This window comes from Contarinia nasturtii, unplaced genomic scaffold, assembly GCF_009176525.2.
Source record: "Contarinia nasturtii isolate CC-2019 unplaced genomic scaffold, AAFC_CNas_1.1 Cnas_scaffold_1964, whole genome shotgun sequence".
NCBI lineage: Eukaryota > Metazoa > Arthropoda > Insecta > Diptera > Cecidomyiidae > Contarinia > Contarinia nasturtii.
The window spans coordinates 460,371-474,762 of record NW_022199294.1 but is presented as its reverse complement, the minus strand read 5'-3'; the positions used below and the strand labels follow the sequence as shown (position 1 = coordinate 474,762).

General features: G+C 33.4%; 1 protein-coding gene across 4 annotated transcripts in view; it reads left to right on the top strand.

The window, feature by feature from the left end:
* Positions 1 to 5,701: 5,701 nt before the first annotated feature.
* Positions 5,702 to 14,392, top strand: part of LOC116347556 (GATA-binding factor C) — a 70,479-nt gene continuing 61,788 nt past the window's right edge. For 3 of the 4 annotated variants that reach the window (XM_031778193.1, XM_031778192.1, XM_031778190.1), the window contains exons 1-2: positions 5,702 to 6,425; positions 12,804 to 14,340. In XM_031778193.1, the coding sequence (XP_031634053.1) occupies positions 14,124 to 14,340 (217 nt within the window). In that variant the 5' untranslated portion in view covers positions 5,702 to 6,425; positions 12,804 to 14,123. The remainder of the gene's footprint in view (positions 6,426 to 12,803; positions 14,341 to 14,392) is intronic. The other variant, XM_031778191.1, reaches the window with a different exon arrangement.

Sequence of the window (14,392 nt, the reverse complement as noted above, 5' to 3'; positions counted from 1 at the left end):
GTTTATGGCTCCATTTTTCACGTCGTAAGAAAATACTTTTTCTTGGATTTGGAAGGTGTTAGAATTCGACTGTTTTCGGATTTAAATTTCAACGTCCTGAATTCCGTCAAGGATGTGATATTTCATTTGGCTTTCTACAAATTCCGATTTGAAATATGTGTACATATGATAAATAGCAGCAGCACCTTAAATTGGAGCTCAAGCGCTCAAATGCAAATTGCATTTCTCGTTGCACATTTATCGAAATCTAAACGAACCGATATAAATTTAACTCTAATGTCAGGATATTCAAAAAGATGAATACGCTCATTTTTACACCCTTTGAAAACTACCTCAATTTCTCACTCTCTCGCTCTCTCAGCGTGTGTACTCAAAACGTAAACTAAATAAATTGTAATAAATTATTTCATGCCCTGATTCACTTGTCTATTCACTTCCGGTGCACATTTGCATAGAACCGTTTACTGTTTTGCATCTATAAACTGACTATCACAGGCTTATCCAAAACTTCATGAATGAGGTTGTTGTACACGGCCAAATACACATTCATACCATAATTCAAAAATGCACAACCATTTCGCAACGCTTAATTCATTTTTACCCATATTGCTTGGACATTTTTCATTCGTCAAGCCGGTTCAACCCAACTAGAGCACTACCGTCATTTATCATCCATTTAAATATATAAGTTTTGGTGCAAGCAAACAAAATCAAAATAGAAACAGATATATTTAATTTACTTTGCACACTCAAAGTGAATAAAGTTGAGCATGAAATGAGTAAGCTTTACATTTATATCGATCTGAAATGGTATCTTATATCTTATCTCGGTCTTATCTGAAAATTGTAATCTCATCACATAACATTATTTTAGAGACATCCAATTATAATTACATGTGTTTCTTTAATTCTTGGCAATATTTCAATTAAAGAACGTTCGGAAAATAATCGAAAAAAAAAATGTGTTGGTAATGTTAAAGTCTATGTCATTTGAGTCAAAATTGGCAGGTGTTCAAAACCAAATTCATTTGTAACTGAATATTTTATAGATTTGATAAATGAATTATAATAGAACCCAAATACACATCCATCATAGAATCGGTGTGCTAGATTTTTCTCTGGCAACCGCACAAATCGAATTTAGATGAGGTGAAAAATTATACAGTCATTAAACTAATTAGATTCATTACACTTTTATGTATACACCGGCGCTTATCCACCCCGAACAAATAAAAAAATAGAGGAAATAACACGCATTCTGCTGGTAGAGAATATAATCAATTGAATCATTTGGCTTGTATTTTAGATGGATATAACAATGAAATAGAAAATGTGAATGGCTGAATGAAACTCATCGAAGGTGACAATATACATTGTCACAAATGTTTTTTAATACAAGACTCATCATAAGGTATGTCCAATCAACGCATATCGCTGATTCACATCGCTGAATAAAATGGTTCGCCTCATTTTCGTTTTGTTCATACGAAAATAGAATTGGCTTCGAATCATAAAAAATGTAACAATTTCAATGAAACTAATTGAATTTATATTACTTTACGTTTAACAATTAGCTAAATTACGTTCATTCGGTTATTAGTTATTCAAAAGATAATCGCATTTATTGGCCTGTGTCCTATTGCTGTATAGACTATTTTCCCCATCTTCTTTTGTACTGTGGTCATGCACCACCAGTTTCAATGGTGAAATTCTTGCTTATTCCAATGAATCGATAATTTTAATAAAGACAACGAGTACTGTATATACTATTTGCGTCATTTCCGAATTGTTTTTCTATAAAAGATTTCATTCAATTAGGAAATATGTGAATTTCAAACTTTGAATAAACATCTTTATTTCCATTTTTGTCAAATTTCGTCAATTTTTGACGATTTTCCAAAGAAAAGAAGGTGCATGTATTTACCAAAGAAAAAGATTAAATCATGAAATACAAGAGTTTTCACCAATATTCACTTCTGACTTCTGAGAAAAATTCCGTTCGTGCAATGTAACCGATCGTACATCCTATCACAAAATGAGTGTAGAATTCGAAAAATCATAGTCACAATCGCATGTTTTCCTTTTCATCGAAATCAAAAATTTCCATATATGATGTGCAACGTAGATTGTCATATGCTAACATTACAAACACCCGTAACCCACGATTTCTGCTTTTTATTTTCTCTCTCTCTCTCTCTCTGACTCTGAAACGGCAATAAAACAGCGAGAATCTCGACAACTTCTGGTTTTGGTGCAACAACAAAAAAAAATTAGTTTCGACGAAATGAAAATAAGATGAAATGTAATGTGCGCTAAATCTGAATGTATAGAAAAGCAGCCGAGATTGTCATACACACGCGTAAAAATTCGAAGAATCAAGAACTATCAAAACCATCATTGAATTAAATATGTTTTTCTCTTTTTCGTGCAGTGTGTGTTTCGTGGCTACTAAAATGCTTTTAAAATGCACCAGAATTCGTTTATTTTCTCGTTTAATTTCATCTTGTTTCGTTAAAATGTGTACATATATACATATTGCAAATAAGGAACGATATTATTTGTGCGCATATCGATAGAGTTGCGATCGAAACGAATGAGCTGACAACGAAATATCGTACATGTGCAATGTGCACAGTGCACTAAAGAATAACAACGGCAAGCAACCAAGAGAAAATCACTTGCAAACAAACAGAGAAATGGGGAAGAGAGAGAGAGAGAGCGAGAGAGTAGGAAAAAAAAGTATGAACTAAGCGTTTCAAGAATTAAGGAATGGGGGGAAAAGACAAAGCAACTATAACAACAACACTTGAGCATCATCACACTGGCAAACAAGTCATGTCTAAGCGTATTACATACGCTTCGCTACAGTATTCGTAACGATATACGATTATAATTAAAGAGTGAAAAGATGTAGTAAAGCGAAGAGACGTGAAATAAAAACAACAAGCAAAAGACTCAACAAGCAAGCGCACCAACACATAAGGAATTAGATAAGAGAATGCATACAATAAAAATAAAAATCTGTGTGCGATTTTTCCATCATTTCATTCGCAAAACCATTCCTTGTGCTCTCTCTGCATCCGACTCTCTGTTTAGCAAGCGAGGAAAGACAACGGGCACAACCGAAGAATTACAACAAAACGTATAATTTATATCAAACGAACGAACTGAACATAAAATACGACGTAGCGAGAGAAAAAGAGAGAGAGAGAAAGAGAAAGAAAAGCATTGGAAAAAAGTTAGACAGAACTCAGAAGAGATGAAGCAAAAAAAAGCGCACACGAACTAATATAAATTAAATGCAAAAAGAGTGAAATGGCAATGTAAGCATGAACAAGCGCGAACGGTGGTGGAAAGAGAAGCGGCCAAAAAATAGGAGGAGGTTTCCAGCAAACACCGAAAGGGCGATTTTTTTTGTGTGTGTATTATTATTGTTGTTGTATTCTTTTTTTCGGCATTTCATTTATTTTTCTGCCACGAAAAGTGTGCAGAATGGGAAAAAAGCAATAATTCACGAGTGAGCTGTTGGAAACCTTTGTTCGCCTATTTACATAAATCTTTGAGAATACTGGAACACAACAACACCAGCACCAACAACAACAAAAACAGCAACAAAAATCCATACATCTCTTTCACTACGCATACGCACCGTAATAATAACAATAATAATAAAATATCTCGAAGTTTTCGGCGATGTAGCGTCAAATCAACCCTATAAATGTCAAAAATGCTTTTCAACTGTAAAGATGCTAAGTCGCATTTCATTGGCACTTTTGTTTGCTTTATTTGTGCAATGATTTTTCACTCAAAAGCATCTTCGTTCGCCATGATAGCAGCCAAATGTATCATTCTGCAATTTGGAACAAACGAAGTTTGAAAATAGAAAATGGGCAAAAACATTACTTTGTAGAGTTGCACAAAGCCATAAAAATGTTACTCGTTAAAAATTTTAACTACCGTCCTCACATAAAATGCGAATATAGCTCATAAAATAAAATACTAGGACGAAAAATAAAACGTGAAAAAAAAAATCACCGAAAAAAAGTACAGACATTTCGGCATTGCATTTGTGTGTGTGCTTTTTTTTCGCTAAGGATGCTTCATGAAGGACGTAGTGCGTCAATTCAAAATCCGGGTAAGTTTTAACAATTTAACATTTGATGTGATTGCTTGCAATGACATTACGATACAATACTTTTATGATGCGATGCGCGCTTGGATGACGATGGTTGGAGCAAAATAGTCATAAAATTACGACAATAAAATCAAAATTGTAATCATTTTACGCAACACAGCCAATCGAGCCAAAGTCATTGGACATTTTCGTGTGGGTTTGCGTGCAAAAGTAATCGCTCACGTGGGTCCTTTTTGGTCTAAGAAATTCTATTCAGGATTCGCATGATATCCGTTTTTTTTCTACTTGAGTTTTATCGCCTCCACTTTATTACAAAGCTTTTCCATTTTCATATTGTTTGACCGAGAATTAAATGTGGAAAACATCCTGCGGTGATATGCTCAAAAAATATATTACAAATTTTCCAGTGCAAAAGCTAAATGGGCAAAAAAAAATCGTCGAAGAGATAGAATACAAGACATCATGTGTGTATCTGACGAGAGAGGGAAAAAAAAACTATTTTACCATACATTCACATTTGCTGCGAAATGTAGGAAAATATTATGTATGCGAGCAAACGAAAAGCATAACGTCGAAAACCACCGAAAGTCGCAAGCTTTTCAACACCGATTAATCCAAAACATTACTTCACTTCGCGTCCTACATGAAGCAACACGAAAAAAAAAACGTGAACCAAACGAGTAAAAAGAGAAAAAACTTGCGAATGTGTGACTTACCTTTTGATGCTATGATTATTATTATGGGTGATGCTGAACTTACAGCACCATACAGACGTTGTGGCTAACATTCATGTGAACTCCGTTCAAAGACACCGTATACACTCAATGTACAGAAAAAACCATCTGGCTGTAGTTGTGCGAAGTGAGAATATTGCTGAAAGTAACAAAGTACAACGCAAAGGTGAAGTAGAATATTGTAAATTGCGGTAGAACATCGTAACACAAGCGCAAAAACTCACGCCTTTATCTACCTACCGTACACGGTACACACATCTATTTGGAACCGCCCATTTTTTGTGCAATCTCTCTCACACAGACACGCACACACACGCACACATGCGGTCGCACATAGTGAAATGGAACTGAAACCACGCTCAAGTAGCCTATACGAACGAAAGAGATGAAAGTATATGCGTGTTTTGTTCGTCATGCAATTGCATGACATATGTATGCGAGTTTTGTGTGTACGTCAGTGCAAAAAGGGAACGGTTAGAAATGATTGTGTGAATGTATGCGTTAGATTGAAAACAATCGAAACCCCGCCGCGTGATCATTCATAGTAGCGTCGTCATCGAATATGTTTGGGCTATGTGTTGTTTCGTTTCGTTTTTTTCTCTTCTCTCTCTCCACACACTATTTTACACACTCTCACACACACATCCATACGGATGATATAGTTTTTGTTTGCTCACACGCTGATGTCGTCTGCTTAGTTTTTGTGTTATGTTGACTTCGTATACGTAATATCGGCTAACACATTCACTGTTCATGTTGTATGTTTTTGGGTAACGAAATCAGCCGAAACCGTTCAATGCATTGAACAAGCGTATTTAGTTGGCTTCCGACCGTTGCCGTGTGTGTGCATATTAGAGTGTTCTTTCACGTCACTTAAACATTTTTCTACGTATAAATATACATATATATCCAAAAAATAAATAAAAGAGTCTCATATCATAGATTCGATAACAGCAATTGTGAATTTATTAACAACGAATGAAAAGAAAAAATTTACGACAAATAAATCGAAGCATCGGAGAATTTATTTCTTAATAACGGAACGCGATAAAATCGATGCGTTCTTTAATGACTGATAATAATAAATTGTGATTTGATGTTTTTTTTTTTGAAATCGAAAATCTAATTGACAAACAATACCAACGAAAAAAAAATATCAAAAGGGCAACAAATCAGCGACGAAGCAAATTCATCAACAACCAAATTGATTGAATTGATAGACACGACAACAGTTTCTAAACAAAAAAAAGGATATTCCCGAAATATTGCAAACAGTGAATGCATTCGCTTTTTTTTATTTGGACTAGAAAAATAAACAGAGAATTTAAAAAGGTTTCTACAATATTGAAGCGAGCAAATTTGGCAGTTATTAAAAAAATAGAGTGAGTTGATTTGATATAACGGTTTTCAGGAAAATCGATAAGTTTCAAACCAAAAACGAACACTTCAAAAAAATAGAACATTCAACGATTGCGAAAAAAATACAGAGTGAGTGTGTGTGTCTGTGTGTGCGTGCTTTGCAAACTGGGCGAAATCATTCTAAATCAAATTTGGTGGTAAATTTACATTTTTTTTGCGTTTCATTATATTTTCGGATTTGCGATTAGGGAAGTGTGCCAGTCGAAGATTTTTTTTTTCACTTTACAGAACTTTTGAACCAATTTTTCAAGAAGCAAAATAAAAATTCCGAATGAAATCGTCTGTGTATGGAACATTTTCAAATGAAAAGAACCCGAGCCGAAAGGCACCATACACACAAAAAAATTTGCGGTAAAATTTAATGCAAATGCGGTTAAAATTTAGACATTTGGATACTTCTGTATTAGAATTTGCCGCAATTTACCGCATTCATACGAAAATGACCGCACACGTATAAGAGTCAAAATCAAACATTCAGTCTTAAGCGTGTGCGGTCATTTTTGTATGAATGCGGTAAATTGCGGTGAATTCTAATACAGACAAATGCTGAAATTTTACCGCATTACCTTTAAATTTAACCACACACTTCTCATTAACCGCATTTGCATTAAATTTTACCGCAAATTTTTTTGTGTGTAATAATATCCTTATGCAAACAACAATTGAAATTCAACATTATGCAATGGCTCAAACGATAAGAACGATGGTTATTTCAATTTGAAACGTTCAAAAATAACCGAATCAGAATCGGAACATGAACACAATATTTGCGGAAATTTTAAGAAAATTTTCTACGCGTTGTACGATTCGGCGAATAAAAAAAAAAGATGTTTGTTTTTAAAGAAGCAACAATGAGTTTACAACAAAAACATTGATAAGGCTATAAAAACTGGCGAACGAATTGTGTTCGTTCGATTATAATTACACAATCTGATAAGAGGAAATTATGAAAATAACAAAAGAAATTGCACAAAGCTGAAACTAACTGAAGTATAAAAGAGATTTTAATAATCGTATCGGTCTCCCATCAATATTTCAGACTCTGTTTATTGTTGTTCCTATTCTCATTTTTCTAACAAATTTATTATTTTGCATTTGTTTACGATGCAAAAAAGCAACAAACACAAAAAACCCGAACATACACACAGCCTTGCATCAGAAACACGCGTATTCGCTGTCCCATTTCACCTCTACGTCCATACTAATAATGCATTCATTCATATATATATTTTTATTTCACATTTTACAACAAATAACACGAATAAAGGAGAAAATTATATTCAATTCTTTCTGCACCTCACATATTTACAACTTTATCTGCTTTAAACTCCGGTATAACTTTGTATCTTTGCTGTGTGGAATTTCTGCTATTTTTGTATGTGAGAATTTTTGGACGGTTTTTTTTCCTTCGCCAAATTTACAATGCATTTTGTATACAAAATAGTGAAAGAGATAAATTAAAGTTTAAATATATAAAAAAACAACGAAGCGAGAAAGAAAGAAATCATATATAAACAGTGAAAACTAAAACAATACGCAATGTGAAAATTGCAACTAAAAAGCTTATATTGCTCAAAAATGCAATTCCGGTTGGATGACGATAGCTGCTGCACTAGTGGCCTGTGTATATGTGTTTATGTTTATTTTCGATGTTTGATTATTACCAGCAATTATGTGTATTTGCATTCATTACTACTTTAGGCATATGATGTGTTTGCATAGCAAATGCATTCAGTATGCGATCTCGGGCGCGCACGCCTCAAACAACCACAAAGAATAAACTCTCTCTCTCTCTCTCTCTGTATATATTTTTTCACATTCATTTTATTTGAAGCACCATTTCTCTCTTTCTCTCTTCATATTAGCGAAAATGTTACATAAACTTGGAGGAAAAAAAACAGTTCGAAGTGTATGAGTGCGCGAGCAATGATGATATTATCGAGCGACAAGATAAAATTGATAAAAGTTTTGTGTTTGTGCATAGATGTGAATCACCAGTCGGCAATGAATATTAAAAAACAGATCGTTTTTTTAATATCAGTGCAGAAAATTAATGCAAACCAACAGTAAATTACGATGAATATGATTTTTTTTCGAAATTTATCTTCAAAGTACATCTGCCGATAGCTATGGCCTGCTTCCTTTTATACGAGTTTTTTTTTTCACTTGAATCTCTTTACATTGTTTGAATTTTCATTCAAATGGCCACTTCACAGCTTACTGAATGCCATTTTTTTGCCTCCAAAATCCCCTATTCGAAAATTGTTCATTTTTTTGCACATTTATTTTGTGGTTTTATTTAAGCTGATTATTGCGTGAACAGAGAATCAAGTTTTTTCTTGCCAAATTTAACATTGCCGTCGGCACAATAATATTACAATATCTATTGTCATTTCATAAGGACTTTTCTTCATACATTTGAAATGAAACATGTCATCTACTCATTTTTTAAACAATCGAACCAACAATTCTCCTACTCTATTTATTGATTAGAAAGTCAATCGAAAATAAAGAACTCAACTTGATACTTCTCACACCCCCACAACGTTTGCGCAAAAATAGAATTGTTACAATAATCACCAAACAATGAATGCAGAACACACACACGCTGTCGGACAAGTGAAGAGAAATCTTAAAAGCGTGAAATAAATAGAAAATAAAAGCAAACAAGAGCCTTCGATCGAAAGAAAGAAAATCAGTTTGAAAGGAACGTATAACTATTGATTTGTTTATTCCATTCTCTATAGAACTGTCGTCTTGAAAAACCATAAATAAAACACTGAAAGAGAACAAAAATGCAATTTGGTTTACCTGATTTTACCTGCTTGCTTGCAACCAATTTGATATCCAGTCAAAATATTTTCGGCTTCAAATTGATTTTACAATTTTTATTTTCGTCTTCCAAGTAGTTCTTTGGAAAAAGTCAATAGATTTCATTGTGAAATCTTCGTTGTTCACATTTTTTTTCTTATAAAAGATGTTAATTGAAATGGCCATAAAAACATTTTTTTTATCAGCTAGAATGAATTTAATGGATATTTTCGTTTGACATTTTTTTTGCAAGCATACGTTTATTTTGTAATACATAAAAAAATGACTGAAAATTAATAAAAAAGGTCCGTTCTGCTTTTTATTATTTTAACCCCGTCCAATGGGAATTTTAAGATTCAATATTTTCTGCAATTGGACTAGAAAACCGACATCATTTGCCATTTGCATCGCCAATTTGAGGGAGTAAAAAAGGCTAATCGAATAATTACTATAAAATCAATAAAAAAACCAAGACTCAAGAGTGAAAAATCTCCACAACTGAGTGCAAATAAAAACAAAACAATAATAAATCAAATTGTTACACAAACAAAAACCCAATGGGAGTGAATTCAATATATATTGGCTACGAGGTACGAATGGTCTTTTGTTCACTGTTTTCTTTTACGTTTTCAATCGTTTATCCTTTGTGAAAAATGAATCGAATGGTTATTCTTTTTTGTGTTATTTAATTTACACTGCACTCGAAAATTTATATCGAATGAATTTGCGTCTGGCTAGTATATATTTTGGTGCCGATGCCCTTTTCCTTTTTTTTCCCGTTTGCACAATGAGTTTTTCATTTTCTTCGAATTCGACAAATATATTCTCGATTCACGGTGATTGTTCGCTTTTCACTTCGAACGGGGTACCAAACGTGTGTGCATTTCAAACCGAATACATTTTATGAAATGCTTAATAATTTACCAAAAATGAAAAAAGCCAAAAAAAAACCAATAATGTGTCGACTCAAGGTGTAAATGAATTTTCAGCAATTGTAGATTCAGTTCAACTTCACCTCTTCATCATTATCTGAATCATTTATTATCAAAAAGAAGCATAATAAGAAAAATATAGTTCCTATAAGGAATCACACGCCGTGACAAGAAGCTGTGTTTTCTTTCTGTTTCGTTTTCAATTGTTTTTCTTTCATTCCCATTCTTGATCCATTTTTTTATTGATTATTCTTGTTCTTTCTGTTTTGTGCATTCAACGGTTCTATTGTTACCAAAATATTACCCAAACGAGTGTGAATCACACATTAACCGGGCAACTTTTCGTAGGAAAACGAAACGTTTGGAATGTAATGTAGAAATATGTAGTATCGAGTCAAAGCAGACACAAAAAAATAAATCAATATAAAAAATAGAGCGAGAGCATACTGCGATGAATAATGGGAGGGAACGATACTCACAACGAATGGCATTAGAAAGATTTGAAGAGGTCAATTTTCATATTCGCCTAGTTATAGATTTCACAGTTTTTTTTTTAGTTAGTTTAGTGTTTTTCAATTTATTTTAATAGTTAAAACTGATTGCTGACATATAAGAGCACACGCGAACACAATACTGCCTGTGGATCTTAATTTTTCTTGCCATTCAAAATTCAGAGTCAAATTGAATTTGTGAAGTTGAATGGACCACGAAAAAAATATGATAAATGCATGAATATCGATTACAACGCCGGGTACCGTAGTAATCGCGAGCTGCCAAACAATTGAAAAATCAACGTTTTTTTTCCTCCCATTTATTGATAGTCTTAAATGTCGAATGTGTTAGCGCCCGGAGTGTGGTGGCTCTTGTATGTTGGATAAATGATTTAAATTGATTATTCATTATGCAAAGAAATTCTCTCTCTCTCTCTCTCTCTCTCTCTCTCTCTCTCTCTCTCTCTCTCTCTCCCGGTGTTGTTATTGGTTTCCGACTCAAGATTTAATTACTGCGCATCGATTCGTTCATAAATCAGGCGATACTAATCGACCGCGAGCATCGTTCGATTTAAATCTCACTAATTACATTGTTAATATTTTATGGCACATTTGTGTTCGAACATCAAAATATTTCACAATACATATGAATTATGAGGTGCGCCGCGGCACGATAATTTATAGCCGACAAAATCAAATCCAACGACTTTTTTGAATCACGTTGCTTCAAAATGATTCCGATGTAATTCAAGTGCCATTTTAAGGACTGATACAACAATTTAGAGAATCTTCCGATTTTGTCTCGCATTTTTTTGCAACTTTATTTACCCAAACGATTCGATTGTATGGTGCTGATGTATCAATACAAAAAGAGTCAATTTGTGCAACATTGAACATTGATTGAACGTTTCAGACATTTTAAAATAAAACAAAATGTACATCAAAATATACTTTTCGCCTTTCAAATCTTATCATATCACTGATTTATCAATTTTCGGTAATTTTATCGCCGTCAGAATGAATCGCTGAACTTGTTGATGTCAAAAATGATTTTTGCGCTGTTGACTCATGTAGAATTGTTTGAGCCGCACTTTTGTCAAAAGAATATTTTTTTTACTTTTTAAAACAAAAGTGGCATTGAAAATCGATAAACGAAAAAAAATGTATTCCTCATTTGATAACATTGCAGTAATTAGAGTGCATTGTTCTGATTCAAATTGATCGCCATTACCGCGATTGCGTCAATGATTTTCATAATTGAAAAATGTCAGTAATTTCATATTATAAATTTGCTTAAACTACAAAAAAAGGTGAGAAATTGTAAGAAAAACCGCGTCGAAAGAAGTTTCACCAAAGCTCCTTATCGATTGACGCACAATAAGACCGTACATCGATTAGATTTCGATACTGATAAACTTGTACAAATCGGCGCGTTTAATTTGTCAACAACTTTCCGATTAGATGAAATTGAGTTTCATAGATAACAACGTTAAACGATAAATTTGTACTTAAAATGAAATAGCGGTTTTGTTTTATATTTTCCCAAATTTGTCGTTCAAATCAACACATTACGATTGAATTTCAGCATACTTATATGTGCTTCAAATTGATTTTATCGCTATAATCGAAATGATTCGCAACCTGAAATCAATGCCGATTGCTTTGGCATCAAAAATCGTTGAAATATCGTACGTGTAAATTATTATCTCTTGGCTGTGATAATCTCAAAACGGGCAAAAAAAGTTAACCGTTTTTTATTCGCAGTTCAATCATCAATATTAATTACATTGATGATCAGTTGAGCGATTGCATTCATTTACTTCAATCGATGTGATTTAGAAGGATTTTAATATTGCAACGATTAGCTGTGTTATTCAAACTTTAATTGAGACACACGACGTTCAAATTGAAAGCTATTAATCAGTAAACGATCACGACTTCATTCATGCATTCATTTGATCAGTCAGTTGTATCTTTCATAGTTTTTTTTCTTCTTCTTTTTCTTCTTTACCGTAATTGCACTTTGAAATAATACTTTTTTTTTCTAAAAAAAACCTCTACTTCTTTGCAATGCGTTTTGAATGTCTATCCGGGCAAAACTTATTGTATATATAAAACTTGAAATATACATACACAGTCGACGAAGGAATTGACCTCGAATTTGTCATACAAAAAACAACAAACCTCATAAATAGTTCCATCTCATGTTTGTGCACAATAGTTTTAATGCTTATTTTTCTTTCCTTCTTCTTTTTTCTTTATTTTTGTTGCTTCCTTGCAGATTATCCAGATACGTGAATGATAGTAAATCGGATATAGGACCATTAGGGGTTGGCGCCTGACATTAACCGATTAGTATGCATCAACAAGAGTGAAACAGCAAAGGTATAAAGCACTGTGTGCAACGAGATAGGTATTTCGTTCCGAATACAAAGGAGAGAAAGAAGTGCAGACAAAACGAGACGGCAAAGGAGATTTTCAAAAGTTGAGGCAAAATAGTTGTCGCACACACGATCGAAATCGAATAGATTTTCAGTATTGTGCACGCAGCCAAGATAGTCGCACAACCTGTGGGATCAGTTTTTTTTATATATGTGCACTTTTCAACGAGAGACAGACAGAGAACACACGTTTTTTTCTCTCGAAGATACCGATTCTAAATCGATTTGTGCATTCTTTTATCGTCAAGTTAATAGCCAATGAAATAGCTCAATTAAAATCGATTGTGGCAAAAAAACCGAATCAAATGAGATAAAAAATAATAATAATAAATAACGAATTCAAAACAAACCTAAAACTTAAAAAAAAAAGAACTTTTAAATCGTCCGTTTAATTTAATTTGTGGTGAGTCAAAGCAAACATAAAATTTGAGTTTCGCATGTGAATTATTCAAGAAGAACTTTGATAAAATATCGGTTTTTGATGGTCATCCAAAAAAATATATAACATTTTCATCGTTTTCTTCATTTTAACCAACAAACATTTCGTCGTGTGATGTGTAAGCATATCGCAAGAATGATAGTTTTATATGTGAATTAAAAACTCTCACGGTTTAAAATCGAGTGACATTTTTTTTTCATTTCAACATTTGTCTCTTGCGTATCGTGTCGCGTTATAAGCGGTTTGTGTGTGCATCATTTGGATTTTTGTTTTATGATCGTACATATTTTATTTCCAATTGGCTCCGTGTCTAATACTTTGCGTTTTTTTATGTTCAGTCGTCATCGTGTGATTTTATTACCGAAATACCGAAAGCAAGAAGAAAAAAAACCACGACGAGAGAGAGAGAATAAGTTGAAGACAAACAAAAATAAAATCAATAAAAATAAACCACAAAATAAAATGATGAGCGAATGTCTTCTTAATGAAAAAACAGTTGTGGTCAGAAAGTAATTCACAGAAAGAGAAACAAATACACAAAAACCATATAAATCGATCAACAGCACACAAATCACGGTCCAATTAGTGTGTGATAATAACGCACAAAGAGAAAGAGCGAAAAGAGAAAGAACAGTATAAAAACATATTTAAAAGCGAAAAACGAATCCGAGATAGTTCGGAGTGTAAATTTTGTTTATAAACCAGCAAAAAAAGAACTTCTATGATTATGGATATGACATCGGCCGAATCGAGATGGTATGACAATCCGCGTCTGAGTGGGTCACCGAATGCTGGGACAAGTCATCAATCTACTGGCTCGAGTGGTACTGCCAATGCCAACAATGGAGGCATCGTCGACGCATCCGATATGGGTGCATTCTATTCACTCGAAAATGCTGGCCATCGACGATACTACTCCACTGGATACGGACCACATGGTATTTAATTCTTTCTATTCTTTTTTTTTTCTTGCTTTCTTTCTAATTCTTT